The sequence below is a fragment of the Lissotriton helveticus genome, chromosome 6, assembly GCF_964261635.1.
Source record: "Lissotriton helveticus chromosome 6, aLisHel1.1, whole genome shotgun sequence".
In the NCBI taxonomy this organism is placed as follows: domain Eukaryota; kingdom Metazoa; phylum Chordata; class Amphibia; order Caudata; family Salamandridae; genus Lissotriton; species Lissotriton helveticus.
In genome coordinates this window covers 158,443,435-158,462,516 of record NC_136067.1, presented here as the reverse complement: position 1 = coordinate 158,462,516, position 19,082 = coordinate 158,443,435, and the positions used below count along the sequence as shown (strand labels likewise).

Genomic DNA, 19,082 nt, shown 5'->3' with positions numbered 1-19,082 from the left:
GAATAGCAATGGGCTTACACTTTTGTGAGTATGGTGCATGTTTCTGCCTAAACCGCTTCCTAACCTTTCCTGAACTCCTCCTTAACCCTCCCTAAGCCACTCTCATTTAGCAGTAAGCATCTCTTTTTCCAGCCACTTCCCAGGCCCCTCCCACATTTACTACTAAGTGCTCGATTCCGATGCGGTTAGGAAGGCATCCTAACGGCATTTGCTCCTTCCGAATGGATCGGGAACATGTCTTTCCGACAGAATCAGAGAGGTTTCTGACTGACCGAGTACGATGCGAGTCAGGCGTTAGGAATATCCCAATCTGAATCAGACGGCATTCAGGATGACCGAACTGTATAGAGCAGAATTGTACGTCTTTATGGGCCGTGTTTCCAAACGACCTAGTATGATGCTAGATTTGGACAGCCTTTCCGAATTGGGCCGTCCGACTCAAATCGGCAGTCGGAATCATACCTTGGGGGCATGTAGCGGGCCCCCCTGCACCTGGAGCCTTCCCAATTGGGCCCGTGGGGGTATCCATGAGTCCCCCCCCTTACCAGCCATGCAGTGTGGCAGGCACCAAGGGGTGCTCGATTTTCCTCAGCCACCCCTTTCTTCAATGGGAGCCTATGCAGTCAGTCGGAACATAGGCTCCCATTGAAGTCAATGGGAATCCGACCCAATCGTATCTGGAAGCATCCAGATGCATCGTACTCGGTCGGTCGGATTCTCCCGATCCGGGCAAGTCAAAAAACATTCTCAGAGCCATTTGGTCGGGAAGACTTTCTAACCGCATCGGAATCGGGCCCTAAGTAGTAAACATACATGTGTGAGGATCTTGCCATAGAAAAGAAATCAGAGGAGATTTACACTTGTATGTTTGTGAATAGCATTTTGTAGTACTTAAAGTAGTACTTCTATTGTAGTACTAATAACAACAAAATGCAGTTAGTGAATAGGCCGCTATATGTCTGTTCCCTTATTTAAATGGGCAATTAGTTGGTATATGACTCAGTTTATATCAGATTGAGAAAGGGAGGACCATCAGAATTACAAGAGTTACTGTCCCCCATCTTGTGGTTGGTCAGACACCATTTACTATGGTAGTGTTCTGTGGTTAGAGTCCTCCATCTCATCAGTAAGGAAGCCGATCTTCAAGTGCTAAGTGTTAGCAGTCACTTTTACTATTTAGCAGAGCGTCATCACATATTCGGGAAGACTTAGTTATGACAGCCCAACCATATGTTGTGATCATTGCAAGGCGATGTGGGTGGAGGTTGCCAGCTTATGTGGGGTGCCTGTGTTCCTCTTCTCATCGCAGCCTGTTGATTGGTAGCTCTTGGCTGCACTTATAGGTGGGATTATAGGTTACAGGCTCAAGCACAGGATAAACATTTGACTATTTCATTAACAGCCAAGTTTTCATCTCTCTTCCAAACTTTGTATGGTGCTGTATGTTTCCAATCTAAGATGGCAGGCAGCTAGAGATAGTGGGTTACTAAGGTTTTGCATTGGGGATGCGTGACTTTTTTAGCTCTGCCCGACAAAAAATCCTTTTGGGCATTTACTATGCCACGTAAAGCCACTTTGTTTGGTTTCGTGTGGTTTAGTAAATAAAAAGTATTGCAAGGCAGCACAAAGCACTTGTGTTACTTTGCGTCAGATAGGCGTTACATGGGGAGAGCATGAGTTTTTTTATGCATCCACCCAATGTCTCTTGGTGCATTCCCAGATTTTCAAAGACTTGTAAATACAGGACTGCATTAAAGTGCTACACCTTCCTGAACCAGGCGTAACAAGTTACTTCCTCTGTGTGTGTTGCAAAATGCAACACACATAGAAAAATGAAATGCCTTTTAAGGATTGTTTTTGTGCACAAAGGTATCCTTTCCTGCACAAAAACAATACAACCTATAACGCAGGCACCCTTGCACCATGATATCTCCTTGTGTAACAAAACTGGTGCTCATGTAAAGTGCTCCGATACCTGATATCTTCAGGTCTAGCTCGTGCTATATAAAACTATGAGCATTTAAAAAAAAAAAAAAGGAGTATAGGCGCTAGGCAGCCACATGTGCGCCATCGCGAGACAAATGATGAAGATGTCTCTACCATTCAAACAATGAAGTAAGTTGCCTCGCTGTGCTGCGTGAATTGTAAAAAAATTAAATATCCCACCGTATGGAGAAAGCAGAGCTGCCACTGGGTTTCTTATTTTAGGGCAGTGTGATGAACCATTGTACTAGCCTAGAGCACGTTTAAATGTGATTTGTAGTTATAGCGGTCCTTTTCATTGGAAGGCTCTGGGAATGATGCAAAGAGTCTTGACCACTGAATGTGTAACTAAAGGTAGCCAATGGCATGCTTGCAGAACTGGCCTTGTGTTCTATTGGATGAAGGTGGAAGAAGAGTCTTGGTGTTGTGTTTTGGATTTGTTAGGTTTTATATATGACTAGCTTACCCGTCGCGTGTTGCTGCGATCTCAGAAGAAAGGAAATTTGTTATGATAACATTCAATTTACATTGTCATTTTTATTGAAACTTATTCATTTTAATATGGAAAACATTTTAAAGTGTTGTTTTAATTATGTTTATTTATTCGAGTGCTTGTGGATACATGATATTTTTTGTTTTTCCGCCTGGTGCGTACACGAAGAAATCAGAAGGTTTTCCGACGCGTGAGCCGGCCACATACAGTTGTCTATGTGAGAAGCACGGATTCTCCAAATCTAGTCCACAGACTTGCAGCGATTGTCCTTGTGCTTTGTTGATGGTCATTGCAAAAGCGAGTCGCACCAGAAACTGTAAACGTTCAGTATTGAAAAGATTATGAGGGCCCTGGCTGGCCCGGGGGCCGATATTTAACAAATGTTTCATTTTTTTTCTTTTTTGCCAGAAACCTTTGCGGGAGTGTACTCAACAACTATTAACAATTTTTTTTTGTTATTTCTTTTTCTTTGTTTTTTTTTTTAGCCAGAAACCTTCGCGGGAGTGCACTCAACAACTTCCCAAAGTTTCATGCCGATCGGGTGAATGGTGAAGTAATGCATAAAGGACAAACGGACATACTTTGGTTTTTATATATAGAGATTTAACAAAGGGCACAAAGATATAGGCTACTGATCCATTATAGCTAGGCTAACTTTATTTTTTTGTTGGTATCCAAGACACGGGCGGATGCGTTGCAGTGTTCATTGTGTGGAAGGTGTTCTTTGACCTCAATTACGTATCAGGGGTGGATCGGAGTCCATGGTTACTTCCAGGTTCCTCACTTCTCATGACTTGGCTAGTGGGGCATCAGGTTTCTCATGCCACCAGGCCATAGGCTGGTGTTTGTGGCAGCGCCCGCACGTCATGGTCTCGGTTTACGGAAACATCCATACAGTGTACATACCAGCAGACTATTCTTGTCACCGCTGGAAAACTGCATGCTGGGGAAAAATGTTGTCAATCAAACGCATCGCGGAACCATCTTACATTGCTCAAGCAAAGTTGAATAAACAGCACGAGTTGTTAATGAGAGTAAAAACTTTGATAAATCAGGATGACCCTAAACGAGGCTGATGGTGGTTCCAGAAGTCGAAGTCTCAGGGCTCCAGGGAGAACAGATTCTGAGGATGTGCACCAGGTAGTGGGGAGATCCTGTGTGCAATTACGGATGCATCATGCAGGTCAATTTAGAACGCACCAATAGGGAGCCATTGCTGACTGGCCTACTATATATAACCATAAGAAAATATTTCCATAGTAACAGAAATAAAACTAAAGTCTTGCCTCTTTGATTTGGCAAGATAAATAAGTAGAAATGATTCCTGGACGGAGGACGAGCTTAGGAAGTGAAACATTAAATATGTAGGAGTCACATTACAAGTGATTGATCCTGGCTGCTCCATGTCACCCAAATATGAACCCAGAATTCGATGTAGGGTGCCAGATATTGGCAACAAAGAGTGAATGACAAACAAAGAAGGTAGGGCAACCACACTACATAACTCTGAGGAAGGTAAATCATTCAATTATATGTGGATACATCCTGAAATCAGAGAATCAATAACTTACATTCCATTTTTATGATAAAATGTTTTTCTTTCGTTTGTAAATTGCTTTATTCAAATCTCAAACTATTCTTCATCTTACATTATAACAAGTATATTTCCTGCATTTACCACCGTGATTAATCTCACAATTAAATACCATGGAGTACTGTATAAAAATACTAATTTAGGAAACTTAGTTGCAATCCTATTTGGTCAAACCATATTATGTATACATAAATTAATAAAATACAAAGTTTGGAGATATTTTTAAGCCCTAAAGAACAGTGGGCATTGCATATCAAGTGTATGGCTAGGATGCTTCATGTAACACTCACATTGCATGGAAAAGTGCAAGAACAGTGGTTGAGAAGTTGCTTTGACTGAAAAGATTATAACCTTGATTCCTCGTAGTAACGGTATAAGAGACCTACTCATAGTTATCAGTGCCACTGACCTAAACTCAATTCTGTACACAAACGTTGCGTGCTGTACAGACAAATGTTGCATCTCAATCTAGTCCTGTTGAAGGTACAGGAAAAACGCTTCAAGTGTCAAAACAGCAACTTTAGAAATAAATATACAAAAGCAGAAAATAATTCCCTATTAAAGTAATTAAAGTCCAAAATTCTTTGTTATCAACTTTCAAAAATCGGCTAAAGTTGAAAATCAATACCACCCGTTCTGAATATAAAAGTTTAGGTGTTTCACGTGAAAAATTGTAGATGGGCCCAATGCTTGGATTTCATGTGTTTTTAGCACAGACAACTGTGAGGACAGTGAGACTTTTGACACTTTGTTCACACTGATGTAATGACGAACTGATTAAACATTTTTGGCAGATATTTGGCAGTATTGTTTTTGAAATCCGAAGGAGTACGTTGGTCAGATCCCAAGAGATGCCCAGTAGATTAGCACTAGATGCATCACAGATTAAACAGTGGATATGAGACTACTTCCACATACTCTAAACTGGTTTACTTGTTTAATGGATTTCTTTGCGAGAACCCTTCATGCAAAAACAGTGACATTATGCGACATACTATATGATAATAATATATTTTGCATCATATTATGATAGCACTGTGAATGGCAGTGACTGTTTGCCAAGTAACAACACTTGGGCATCATCTTTACCACTTTAATCCTGGGCTCAAATGAATGTTCCTTTGTATGGATTCAACATTCTCATAGTGTTGGAGAGTGGTACTCAGGGCGATCTGGTGTAGGTACAGGTTACTCTGGAGATAGATGCGCCCCTGTAGTTACAGGTTACTCTGGAGATAGATGCGCCCCTGTAGTTACAGGTTACTCTGGAGATAGATGCACCCCTGTAGTTACAGGTTACTCTGGAGATAGATGCACCCCTGTAGTTACAGGTTAATCTGGAGATAGATGTATCCCTGTAGTTACAGGTTACTCTGGAGATAGATGCATCTCTGTAGTTACAGGTGAATCTGGAGATAGATGCGCCCCTGTAGTTACAGGTTACTCTGGAGATAGATGCACCCCTGTAGTTACAGGTTACTCTGGAGATAGATGCACCCCTGTAGTTACAGGTTAATCTGGAGATAGATGTATCCCTGTAGTTACAGGTTACTCTGGAGATAGATGCATCTCTGTAGTTACAGGTTAATCTGGAGATAGATGCACCCCTGTAGTTACAGGTTACTCTGGAGATAGATGCATCTCTGTAGTTACAGGATACTCTGGAGATAGATGCATCTCTGTAGTTACAGGATACTCTGGAGATAGATGCATCTCTGTAGTTACAGGTTACTCTGGAGATAGATGCACCCCTGTAGTTACAGGTTACTCTGGAGATAGATGCATCTCTGTAGTTACAGGTTACTCTGGAGATAGATGCACCCCTGTAGTTACAGGTTACTCTGGAGATAGATGCATCTCTGTAGTTACAGGTTACTCTGGAGATAGATGCACCCCTGTAGTTACACGTTACTCTGGAGATAGATGCATCTCTGTAGTTACAGGATACTCTGGAGATAGATGCACCCCTGTAGTTACAGGTGACTCTGGAGATAGATGTACCCCTGTAGTTACAGGTTACTCTGGAGATAGATGCATCTCTGTAGTTACAGGTTACTCTGGAGATAGATGCATCTCTGTAGTTACAGGTTACTCTGGAGATAGATGCACCCCTGTAGTTACAGGTTACTCTGGAGATAGATGCACCCCTGTAGTTACAGGTTACTCTGGAGATAGATGTACCCCTGTAGTTACAGGTTACTCTGGAGATAGATGCATCTCTGTAGTTACAGGTTACTCTGGAGATAGATGCACCCCTGTAGTTACACGTTACTCTGGAGATAGATGCATCTCTGTAGTTACAGGTTACTCTGGAGATAGATGCACCCCTGTAGTTACACGTTACTCTGGAGATAGATGCATCTCTGTAGTTACAGGATACTCTGGAGATAGATGCACCCCTGTAGTTACAGGTTACTCTGGAGATAGATGTACCCCTGTAGTTACAGGTTACTCTGGAGATAGATGCATCTCTGTAGTTACAGGTTACTCTGGAGATAGATGCATCTCTGTAGTTACAGGTTACTCTGGAGATAGATGCACCCCTGTAGTTACAGGTTACTCTGGAGATAGATGCACCCCTGTAGTTACAGGTTACTCTGGAGATAGATGTACCCCTGTAGTTACAGGTTACTCTGGAGATAGATGCATCTCTGTAGTTACAGGTTACTCTGGAGATAGATGCACCCCTGTAGTTACACGTTACTCTGGAGATAGATGCATCTCTGTAGTTACAGGATACTCCGGAGATAGATGCACCCCTGTAGTTACAGGTTACTCTGGAGATAGATGTACCCCTGTAGTTACAGGTTACTCTGGAGATAGATGCACCCCTGTAGTTACAGGTTACTCTGGAGATAGATGCATCTCTGTAGTTACAGGTTACTCTGGAGATAGATGCATCTCTGTAGTTACAGGTTACTCTGGAGATAGATGCATCTCTGTAGTTACAGGATACTCTGGAGATAGATGCGCCCCTGTAGTTACAGGTTACTCTGGAGATAGATGCATCTCTGTAGTTACAGGATACTCTGGAGATAGATGCACCCCTGTAGTTACAGGTTACTCTGGAGATAGATGTACCCCTGTAGTTACAGGTTACTCTGGAGATAGATGCATCTCTGTAGTTACAGGATACTCTGGAGATAGATGCATCTCTGCAGTTACAGGTTACTCTGGAGATAGATGCATCTCTGTAGTTACAGGATACTCTGGAGATAGATGCATCTCTGTAGTTACAGGTTACTCTGGAGATAGATGCATCTCTGTAGTTACAGGATACTCTGGAGATAGATGCATCTCTGTAGTTACAGGATACTCTGGAGATAGATGCATCTCTGTAGTTACAGGATACTCTGGAGATAGATGCATCTCTGTAGTTACAGGTTACTCCGGAGATAAATGCATCCTTGTAGTTACAGGTTACTCTGGAGATAAATGCATCCTTGTAGTTATAAATTAATCTGTAGATGCATCCCTCTCATTAAAAGGTGGTGGTGTACTGGCTCTGTAAAGGGCAAACCTGAGGTTGTGGCTGCAGTAAATCTTTATAGAGGCGACTCATTCCTTTGGCAGTTGACATCTGTCAAAAGAGATAGCTGCTATCTACCCTGTACTGATTGACAGGCGCGTGTACACATCATTTACTGGTTAGGGGTGAGTACTGAACAGAGCTTGCAGAGTGGTAAACTGATGGGGTGGCTACTTTGCGGTACCGGCTTTTGGGGCAGAACACAACACAATACTGACTGACGGGTGGATTACTGGCAGAGAAGCTGGCTGGTAGGGTATGATTACTTGCACACTGTTAGGGGCATGGAGATTGCGATCACAGAAGCTAATGGGTACATTTACGCATGCAAAATATCCAATGCGTTGGAAGTTACAGTAAAGCGCATGTTATTAGATGCAGGTCCCAAAAACTCAGTGATGTATTTTTGATGATGTCTGCCTATTTTTATAAAAACAATAGTTTACTGAATATCTATTTGGCACAATAACGCATTGAGATGCATGTGTGTCCTAACCCTGTTTCAGGACACAAGATTAGCCTAGCGTTGGATCTGGGACATATGGAACTTGGTACTTCATTTGGCGACGAGGTAATCCTAGGAGGTGTATGAGGTACAGTTATCATGGCACTCTGGGAGTGATTTCATACTAACACCTATCTGGGAGTGACTTCAGGGAGATGAGAGTGTGTGCACAGTTACACTGCACAGAATTAACCCTTTAGTGGCTTGGGGCAATCATATTTATTGTGGCGGGATCCGCGGTGAATTGCATTCAAATCATGTACTGCGACTTTAAGTTACCAGTATACACGACAGAGAACTCTAGCTTGTGTGTGTGTTTTGGAGTGTTTATAAGGGTTTTATTTACCCCATTTACACCCATTTTCCCTGCTTTTTGTTGCAACCAGTGATACCACTAACAGGAGAGACAGAGGATGCAAGTCAATGTCTAAAGTGAATGTGATGTCATTTCTTGGTTGTGTTTTTGCATAGTATACTTAATGGTACTCAGACTCAACCTTTCAAAAAACGAGGACCCATTGTGTAGCATTCGAAGGCCTTTGTTAGGGGTGCTGCGGGTGAGCACTCCTGTTTGCAATAGTCTTTTAAGGAAGTGACAGAGGCAGGATATCATATTAGATTAGGTACATTTTTGCATTGGTGCAAAAATATATATATAGAAAGTCATGTTTCACCAGGCAACTGAGCATTAATGATTAACCGCAATGTAAAGATTTGCAGCAGGGCATAAAATAATAAGAAATGGAGTAAAAAAAAACTTTAAGATAGGAGTAAAAAGGGGCTCTGTTTAAGGCTATATCAGTTAGCTGCAATTTTCAAATTTGTAAATAAATGGCTCATGCTTTCTTCATTAAACACTCTTTTCCATATATGAAGTTCTTTTTATGTTCAATGACTGTGCAATTGTGGCCTCAAAACCTGTTCCCTTGTGTCTTGCCTGGAGCTTAATATACCTGCTCAGTTCTGCACTGCGAGCTGCCAAAATGCTGCCAAACGTGTTTGCTCCGTTTTAACCCATACAACTTCTGATTAATAAGGGCTTGTGAGCTAAAAGTGAGATTATGGTGTACCCAAAATTAGTCTGAGGCAAAAAACAGACGCCGGAGATTGGCAAAGAGACACCAGTCGCAGTGCGTCCAAGTTTCTCTCTTTCATGCGTGCTTGCATGCTTGCATGCTGGCATTCTGGTACTTTTAGTTCTGTTTATCTATTAGAATTTCAAGACTGTAATTGCCAGAATACAATACAAAACCGCGGACCGATGTGCAATACTCGTGCATTGAATCGGAGTCAAATGGGAATTAAGTGACGTCTACCAGTGCTTAAATAGTTAGGTTGCGGCACACTATCGCCACCCGGTGGCCATTTCCTGTCGTGACTTTCTCTAAGAACCTGCAACCTTTCTCCATAAATCCAGTCCGTTCCAGCCATTGCTTTGTTTAGTAAGGCTTAACTAAAGCTCTCTTCGAGCTGTATTCAGCTGGAATAAATTAAAAATAACATGATGACAGCTGAATTATAAATACAGCACGTTAGACAGATAACTTCTGGACTACGAGTGGGGCGTATTAGGTTGGACGGAGTATCTTGACCTTTGCCCTGGGAAGAGCTCTCTGTAGAATTCTCGGCACCCCAACGGCCTCCTCTCCGCTGGTATTTTGTGGGAGCCATGTGTCTCTGACATGCTCAGCTCCTCCAAGGATACAGTGCCTGTGTATTACCATATCACACGGGAGCCCAAGGATCCCTACGCTTGGGACTTGTTTCCCTTTGTCCTCTTCACAGGAAACCATTGGAGCTTGGGAGTCAGCAGCAGTAAACGAGTCCCAGGGAGGAGGCACATCTCAGGTATGAGCTAAGGATGACAGAGAAGTTGTTAATGTATGTTTTCATCATCATCCACCACTAGTTGGACCATGTCGTCGTCTGTGACCGGCGTGAAGGCGTCTTCCATGGTGCCGTAGGACCTCGGTCCTGCTCCCTCTGGAGCCGAAGGAGTGGGCACAGGATCAGCGGAAAGCAACGCTTTTGGAACATAGACCTGAAAATAGAGAAACCATTTTGTTATTGGTATGTCTATCATTATAATCTTCATTCGACCAACACACATATGCTTCCTAATAATATTAACGTACACTATATATTTACAGTTGCACCTAAACTTCCATCGTACTGCGATGATGCACTGTACAGATTTCCAATGTTTTTGGTAGTGCCCTTTTATTTTATTCTCTACTTGTGTCAAATGGACGAAAAAGCTCTATGCAGACCGGCCCTGGGACTTCTTCTGGGAATTTGAAAAAGAAATGGCAAAATCAGCACTTTAATAAAAAAAAATTAAAAAGATACTGCATGCAATGTAATTGAAAAGAAGATAAACTGAACATTCTTGTATTGGCTAGTCACTGCTGCTGGGCAATAAAAAGAAGGCGAGCAACAAGCCAGGTGGTAGCCTAGGAGAGGTTTTAACTTTCTCAGTCACCGGCGTCGCAACAATCATCACTTACAAATGCGCACAGTGTGAAAACAACCTGCAAAATGAGTGCCAGACACCAGGATTTGCAGGTATATACCTGATCCAATCTCCTATTAGTCTTTAAATTGTACCCACCTGCTCCCCGCAGTAGCCTGCCTGTGGGCCTGCTGTACCACTGGAACTCTGACCTGCCTCCTCTCTTGATGCACAGTAGCATCTACCCTCTCCCCCTCCATCCCCGTATCTCCCCTGGCCCCCTGCCCAATTCCTTCTGTGCCCACTCCCCGTGTGCCCTCCTTCTCCCACAACTTAACTGGCCCTCCCCCCAAAAGACTCATCGGCCAACCATCCCCCAGGCACCTGCATCTTGCCAACCCTGCTGCCCTATGTTCCAATCAGGTCACAGACTGTGACTTGTCAGAGTCTCCAGCAGTAACAGACCACACAGAAAAGCAGTATTTTTTTGCCAAGTGCTTGAAAACAGCTGCAAATTTTATATTTTTTTGCCCCAAAATTTGCCAAACTAGGCCACAAAATCCTGGGGCCAATGGGGCAGGGTCTGACTATGACAGATTGTATATCAAGACATACACAAGGAGATGATGGACGGAGCGCTGAAACTTTTCAGACACTCACCCCCAGTCACAGATCTGGGTTGAATCCATCTTCGTTCTTTAGCTCAATTCACCATCACAGTTCAGACCCAGCCATATGCAAATCAGTCTTGGCCCTGTGCCTCATGGGAACAGTCCAGCCCGAACTGCCAAGCCAGGTCCTCCCTGAACTGGAAACAAGCATCCTGAGACCAGTTTCGGGTGAGTAAGGGGCTGCTGTGTATCAGACATAAATATTGTGCCCTAAATAGCATCTACAAAAACATTGCTGAATTAGAGTTAATGATAGAAAATCGACAAACTGTTGGATGGTATTTTTGTAAACAATATTCGAGACACAATATTTAAGTCTGACAATATTTCTGTACGTTACATTCTGACATAGAATTAGCACAATCAAAACCCACATGAATGGTCCACTCTAAACATACACCATGCAGGAGAACAGTGTTGTCCCCCGGGCACCACAGCATGGCAGACACACAACGCCCATTGGGCTGAGGGGGCTTCTGCCGCAGCCCAGGCTGGTGAGTACACAGCAGTTCTTAAAGTGTCCTGGGCGGGCCAGGGGCTGACCTCTCTGGCTCGGCCTCATCTAAAGTATTTGGCAGGTCTTCAAAAGGCCATTCGCAGTTCACGAGTCCTTGTGTGTTTTAATTGCTACCGCCCCCCACTCTCACTGCTGTCGCCGCTCTTGTCATGGACTGTTGCTACCACAGTGGGAGAGTGGATTTCAGGAAAACTATAAATGAGGACAGAGAAGGCCCAGCCAAAGCTCAGTGCGACATACAATTCGTCTAGTAAACACGTGCTAAAGAAACACATTTCAAAAGGTATATTTCTTTAACACGGAAGTGTTTCACTTCAGTGCATTAAAATGATTTTCTGCATTGATTGAAATTTATAAGAAGTCATAGGTTCTAAACGTAAACTTTGAAACATTCATACCTGCGATGACACTGCTATTAGTGAACCAAGAGGCGCGTCAGATGTCATGTGAACGCCGCTTAGGTTTTTATAACAAATGGGGCAACATTTAAGTCTATTAAAACATATACATGTTGGGTTTTTGTAGAAGGCACATCCTAGATGGAGTGTTTAAGGTACGCTTTAATGTGATAGTAAAATAAAAGGAGGCACAGTGAAATAAGGAAATTGCCCAGGGTAGCACACATTTTGTCAAGCAGATAAACTGTCTGAAACCAGGTTTCCTGATTTAATGTTGCATCATTTAGTCGCTAGATGAAGAGGAAGGGAATTTGGTGACTAACATAAGGATGTGGGTGGCAGAAGCCACAAGAAGACTTGGCTTGAAGTTCCAAGAACACTTCTCCAGAGTTCAACATCTGGCTCTGGCCTTCAATGGCTCACCCATCTCTAGAAAAGGAAATTTCACACATCCAAAAGACTGGCATTTTGTTGTGGGATCAGCTTCAATAATCATAGTTCAAATTACACCTGACCCCCCCCCCCCCTTCCACCCCCACTTGCGAACCGTCAATGACATGGAGAGTTACTGTAGAGGGATACATCATCGTGCATTGGCACAGCACATACTGATTACCTTACACTCAATCAACCATTCAGTAGATTAGTAGAGAGCGACTTGTCACCCGTGAAGGTATCCAGGCGCTGGCAGGGTCCAATTGATTTGCCGAATAGCCAGATCTTACTCTGGAAAAGATGGGGAGTTCCGTAGATGAAAAGGTAGCTCATTCCTCGTCATCACTGCAAGGTAGGAGATGGCACAACCTCCGCATCTGCCAAGTCACATGCAAGGGGAGGGTGGGTTTAGAGAAAGCGATGAGGAGCAGAGGTTTCTGCTGAGCTGATGGAAGTTCAGGCGGTGGTTCAAGTAGGCGGATCCGCAGTGGTTATGGCCTTGTATGCATAGGGCAGGAGCTTGAACTGGCATCTTTTCTGTCCAGGGGGCCAATGGAGTTCAGAGAGGTAGGGGGTGATGTGAGTTTTTCTAGGAAGGTCCAGGACAAGTCTGGCTGCAGCATTCCGAATGGTCTGTAGTCATCAGAGGTGAGCTCCAATCCCTGCGTAGAGAGCATTGCTGTAGTCCAGTCGGCTGAGGATGAGCGCTGGGTGATAGCTATTTGAATATTTTACAAACCATGCAGGGGATGAAGCAGCAGGAGGAGGAGATGGAGTTGACCTGAGCCGTCATGGTTAGATTCTTGTCCAGAATGGTGCCTAGGTTGCTAGCGTGGTCAGTGGGGGTGGAAGTAGGTCCGAGTTCTGAGGGCCACCAAGATGCATCCCAAGAGGAGATTTTGTTCCCGAAAATCAGTACCCCAGTCTTATCCATGTTTAGCTCCAGACATTTTTCCTTCATGCAGTTGGTGACATCTGTCATGCAGTTGTCGATGTTGGTATTGGTGGTGTCTTCAGAAAGGATGAGTTGTTTGTCCTTGGCGTGGGATAAGATTTTGAGTTTGTGGGTTTTGGCGATGCTGGCTAGAGGTGTCATAAGTGTTAAAGAGTGTGGGACAGAGCGAGGATCCTTGGGGTACTTCACAGATTATATTGGGTTTGGAGGTGATGGGGGAGGTGGACTTTTTGCATTCTTTTGGTGAGAAAAGAGGCATCAATCTGAGAGCAGCTCCTTGGATGCCTATGCTGTGTAGCCTTGTGATGAGTGTGAGGTGAGAGACCCTATCAAAGGCTACCAAGAGGTCTAGTAGGATCAGAGCCACAGTCTCTCCTCGTCAGACGTCGTCAGGAGCAATGATGAGGGCGGTCTCGGTGCTGTGGTTGCTGTGGAATCCGGATTGCAAGGAGTCGAGTAGGCGGTTCCGTTCCAGATGTGAGGAGAGTTGTTGACTGATGTTCTTTTCTAACTTTGGCCGGGAACGGGAGCAAGAAGATTTGTCGGTAGTTGTGGAGTTAGCTGGGGTCTGCCGACGGCTTCTTTACTAGGGCGTTGACTTCGGAGTGTTTACAGTCCTAGGGGAAGAAGGCAGTGGCAATTGGGTGTTGAACAAGGTGGCTGATTCCGTCTACGCCTAGGTTAAAGATGTGGTGAGGGCATGGGTCGGTTTGGGCCCTTGAGTGGACCGAGTTCATGATGGAGGCGGTGTCCTGTGGGGCGAGCTGGCTCCATTTAGTTAGTCGGATGTCTGTGGTGGTATCGCGTCGTTGTGTTGCTTGAAGTCTGTGGCCTTGGGCTTGAAGTTTCTGTTGCCAATCTTATTGTGGAAGAAGTTTGCAAGGTTGTTGTAGAGTTCCTGTGTGGGGGTAATAGTGACTGTTGCAACTGAGGCGTTCGAGAATTCTTTGACGATGTTGAAGAGTTCTTCGCTGTTATTGGTGCTTGAGTTAATGTGTGAGGCAAAGGCCTTTTTCTTCAATTCTCTCAACTGTCTGTGGTAGAGGTTGAGGGCTGTCTTGAAGGCAGTCTTGTCGGCCTTGTTTTTGCTGGTGTGCCATCTCCTTTCCAGTTGTTTACAGTGTTGTTTAGAGGTTCTGAGGTCTTCAGTGGACCAGCTAGCCTGCTTGGTGGACCTTCTGTGGGTGCTGTAGCTGATAGGAGCGACGCCATCAGCGCAGTCGTGACCCAATTGTGGAGGTTGCGGACGTTCTGGTCTAGGTTGTTCGAGGATATGGGGTGGGTGGTGTTGAGGGCATTGATTTATGTGTCCTTTGAGTCTTTGCTCCAGCTTCGGTAGGGAGCGTTGGGAACACTGGGGGCGGAGGCCTGTGAGCTGGTGATGTTGATGTGGATGATGGAGTGGTCGTTCCCAGTGAGTTCATTTGTGTAGCAGTACCTGATACAGTCCCTGGAGGTGACAATGTGGTCTAGTGTGTGGCCTGCAGTGTGAGAGGGGTGGAGGACGATTTGAGTAAGTCCAATGTTGTTCATGCTGTTGGGGAGGTTGGTAGTGTTGATGTCATTGTTGTCGTCGAGATGGGAGTTCAGGTCACTGAGGAAAATGTAGTTGTTCGAGTCTGTGCAAGGGGGGCAATGAAATTGCAGAAGGCTGGATATGGTCCTGGAGGATGGTAGGTGAGGGTGCCCCTTATGTTGGTTTTGATCTTTGTTTGGAGTCGGAAGTTGAGGTGTTCCATTGCTGGGGCTATGTCATTTGTGGCAGTGCATTGGATGAATTTCTCGTGTGTGATGGCTGTCCATCCGCCAGGCTTGTTGATGCGGTTATGATGGGTGATATTGCATCCTCTGGGTATTGCGCTGGCATTGTTGTGCGTGGAAGTGGAACTGAGCCGGGTCCAGAGAGGAAGAGGACGTCGGATGTGAAGGTAGAGACAAGGTCCCAAATTTCCGCGGTGCGTTTGCATAGTGAGCGAGTGCGGAGAAGGCCACATGAGAGCTGGTGTTTTTGTTCAGGTGGTGTCTGTGGTGTGTTCAGGGTGGGTCTGGTAAGTGGGCTAGTGTATGTGTTGTGGCAGGTGAAATTGCAGTGGGTACAGGTGAAAGGTCATACCTAGGAGCGTGGGTCGTCACAGAGGCAGTGTATGTTGTGAGGTCGAAAGTGTAGAGCATGGCAATGTTGTATCTTTGGGGGGGTGAAAGGACCTGGGGTCGCGGCGCTGGGTGCTTGCCAGGCACAGACAGGTACAGGCGAGCTTGCCTTTGTCATGCCTTCTGCACATCAGCAGCGTGGTCATTCTGCAGCCTGCATTAATTAGGTCCTTGGGTGGGCAGGGCTTCTGCTGTGCACTTACACAGGCACACATTTCATCCTGCACTCACACTGCTCACTCTGCACTCATTGTTACCCAGCACTAACACAGGTAGACCTCTAACACAGCACACATTAAATGACCTAACACTCGTGAACATGCATACACGTCTACAAATGCACCCACAGAATATATGCTCTTCCTGTAGTACTACATGCTTGTTCATGTGTAATTTAAAGTCCAGTGCAAGAGGGGAGAGTGCACTGAGGCTGGGGGAATAGTACTGGATAGAAGATTGAGCTGACCCTCTGGTGGCTGGTGTGGGAGGTGGGGTTGGTCTTAGGTCTTGGGGATCAGCCAAAAGGAAGTGGTGAAAGCAGCTGAAGGCTACAGGAGGGGGGCAGCCCAACAGCTAAGGCTTAAGCATTGCAACAGTGGCTGTGAGCAGGTGCGGGAACTTAGAGGGGACTGCTGGCTAAGGTGTGGTGCAGGTAGGGGGAGAAAGCACAAGCTCAAGAGGTACTAGTTGGCCCTGCACTGAGCCCCATTGGCTTTCATAACGACCATGGAGATGGAAAGGGGAGGCACCTATGGTCAGACGTGCTGTTTTACCAATTCTGAAGCAATGATGTAGAGCGGCACTTGGTCCCATTGGCCTGTATTGTAATAGCACTCTGTAGGGGCTGCTACAGGAGGAGAGAGCGTGTAGAGGCCACAGATCATCTTGGAGATGGGGACAGGCTGTTAGAGCCAGTGAAGTTGTGGAGAGTAAACAGAGTTTAAGGCAGCAGTGGCCAGTACTTCTGGAGTGCAAGGAAGTTTGGGAAGACCATATGCCACTATGTCATCAGCTGGACGAGGCAGCCATTTTGGGTGATATGAACCCACTTTTGGGAAGCTCTATTTAGCAATACTTCTGCCAGTAATACTGCTGCTGGCTCACACAGCAATACTCTTAACCAGTAACATCACATCATTGTGGAGGGGGTCTTCTACTTGTACACTGCCATGCCACTGCATTTCAATTGGGCTGCCATGTTAGTTGAGAAAACACTACTCAGGAGCCATTTGGGAGCAACACGCACTCTTTCTTGGCAGCACAACATAAGTGCTGTACTCGAGATAAACAGGTTAGTGGAGCCAAATCCCCTCTCTCAGTTGGGCTTCTTAAAGAGCTCTTTTTTCGGTTTATCACTCACGATACGGCGATAGCTGAGATATCAAGCAAGTTACTGAAACACATTCAATAAAAAGCTTAATAAGCGCATAATCACACTTTATATTAACTTGAGTAATTAATTTATTGTTTTTGATTAATTAAAAGCATTACAAAAGTACACGTTAAATTTTTTTTCATACATATTAAGACAAGAGAAATGCATTTCTAAAAAAACTAAAAAGTCTCTAATATAAAAGCGCCTTTATTCGGCTTCTTCTGAAGAGGTTCAAATGTCTGTGCTCAAAATTATCAGTTGTGCAAGTTTAAACTTCCTTATGTGGTTTTGCATTTGCACGGGGCGCAGCTCTTCCTTGTTTAGATTCTATTGGTGACAGGAATTTTACTAGCTTCCCATTTAGCTGCAGATCCTTGGGGTTGAAGCATGCAATCACAGCCTGGCTCCGAGTTCGAATCCCTCGTTCGCTAAAGTGCACTTTAAGTAATCCTACCCTTTCCTCCTTTAATTTGGTGCAGGAGCAGATTAGATATTCCATATCCTCAGTACCGTTCCCACATAGTCTGCATGTGTTTCTACATTTCTCCCTCTGCCAAGGTGGAAGGTGCGGAATGGCTGGCAGGATTCCTAGCCTGTATTTTAAGAATTGTTCTTTGTTCTTCCTGGAGTACCCCAAGTTGAAGTATGCCTGTGACCCAAGTAATTTGTAGCCGCCCAGTGTCATTCAGGCATGGCTCCTGCGGGCAAAGGCAGCTTTGTCTTCGACAAGGGAGATTTTCTCGATTACCTTTTTTATTACTTGCTCCAAGAGCGAATGGGTAGTTTGAGTTTCCCATAGGTCGACTAGCCCGGTAGTGGCAAGGGAATCCTCCAAGTACTTTCTGGCTGGTGAGTTGGATATGTTACATAGTTCTTGCCAGAGCTGATGGTTCAGTGTATTCCGGGGGAAGTTCTTAATTTTGTGCCAACACATTATATAGGAACCTTGCCTTGCCAAACGTTGTTTGGTTAGGCCGAACTCCAATCGAATCTGTGCAGGTGAGGGTGTAAGTTGGAAGGCTAAACATAACTCTATAAGCCCTGGCCATGGTGGTGTCCAGCAGTTTTGCGTCCCTGCCCCTCAGTGCTTCGCTGCCATAGGTGATAGAGGGTAGAATTTTAGCTTCTGCTACCCGGAGGAGAAGTGAAAGGATAGGACCTGTACGCTTTGTTTTTAACTGACTTAGTCTTGTTGCTATTGCCATCCCCTTCCTCCTGATAGTCTCAATTTGGTTATTGACTTGATTACATTAATGCTTCACGAATAACAAACTGAGTTAAATGTAATGTGTAGATTACCCAAAAGTAGTGAACTGGTTTTTAGAACAGTATTAGTTTTATTCAAAATCACCTTGTTTTCTTTTGATGCCTTTAGTGCACCATTTCTACCTGCAACCATTGTGCTGTTGAGACCCGTTGAAAATGGTGTATTAAGTGAATGACACAAACTAATAGACTGAGGTGGCACACAAAGTGTAGTTGGTCACTCTGAATACATATCCTTTCTAGCCCGTGACGCACGTAGTTCAGCGGCTTGGGTCAAGCAGGAGTTACTGGGCCACAGCCCAGTAAGTGTGTCAACATGTGCCAGAGGCACAGCTCTGGGTTTAAGCAGCGAGCTCAAACTTGATTGCCACTATTGCATAGTGGCAAGGTCAGCTGCCAGCCTGCGATTGCCACTTGGACCCTCAATTCTAGAGAGACTGCACTCATACGCTTAGATCGTGCTCTTCCGTCTTCTTGCTCCTGGTAGGCCCTCCACCCTAGAGTCTGGCTCCTTCCCGCTCTCAGCAGACAGGCTGTCTTCAGGCGCTTCAGAACAGCTCTTCCAGCAAGTAAAGACTGTCACACAGACACAAGCTCTACTTGCGCAGTGGTCTTCAGAGTATGCTGTGGAATACTCCCTTCTTTGGCAAAAGGACTTGGAACTGGAGCAGCAAGGATGTAAGTAGCACTCACTTTTAGACAGTCAAAGCAGATTTACGGAGCTTCTTCTTTCAAGTGTCCTAAGTAGGCTGTTCTCC

At 44.8% G+C, this 19,082-nt stretch overlaps 1 protein-coding gene across 1 annotated transcript in view; it reads right to left on the bottom strand.

Annotated features, from left to right (window-relative positions):
* Positions 1-6,270: 6,270 nt before the first annotated feature.
* The window catches only part of LOC144762212 (mechanosensitive cation channel TMEM63A-like), a 93,224-nt gene continuing 80,412 nt past the window's right edge, over positions 6,271-19,082 (bottom strand). Inside the window, exon 10 of the mRNA XM_078647363.1 lies at positions 6,271-10,145. Coding sequence (XP_078503489.1) covers positions 9,981-10,145 — 165 coding nt within the window. The 3' untranslated portion in view covers positions 6,271-9,980. The remainder of the gene's footprint in view (positions 10,146-19,082) is intronic.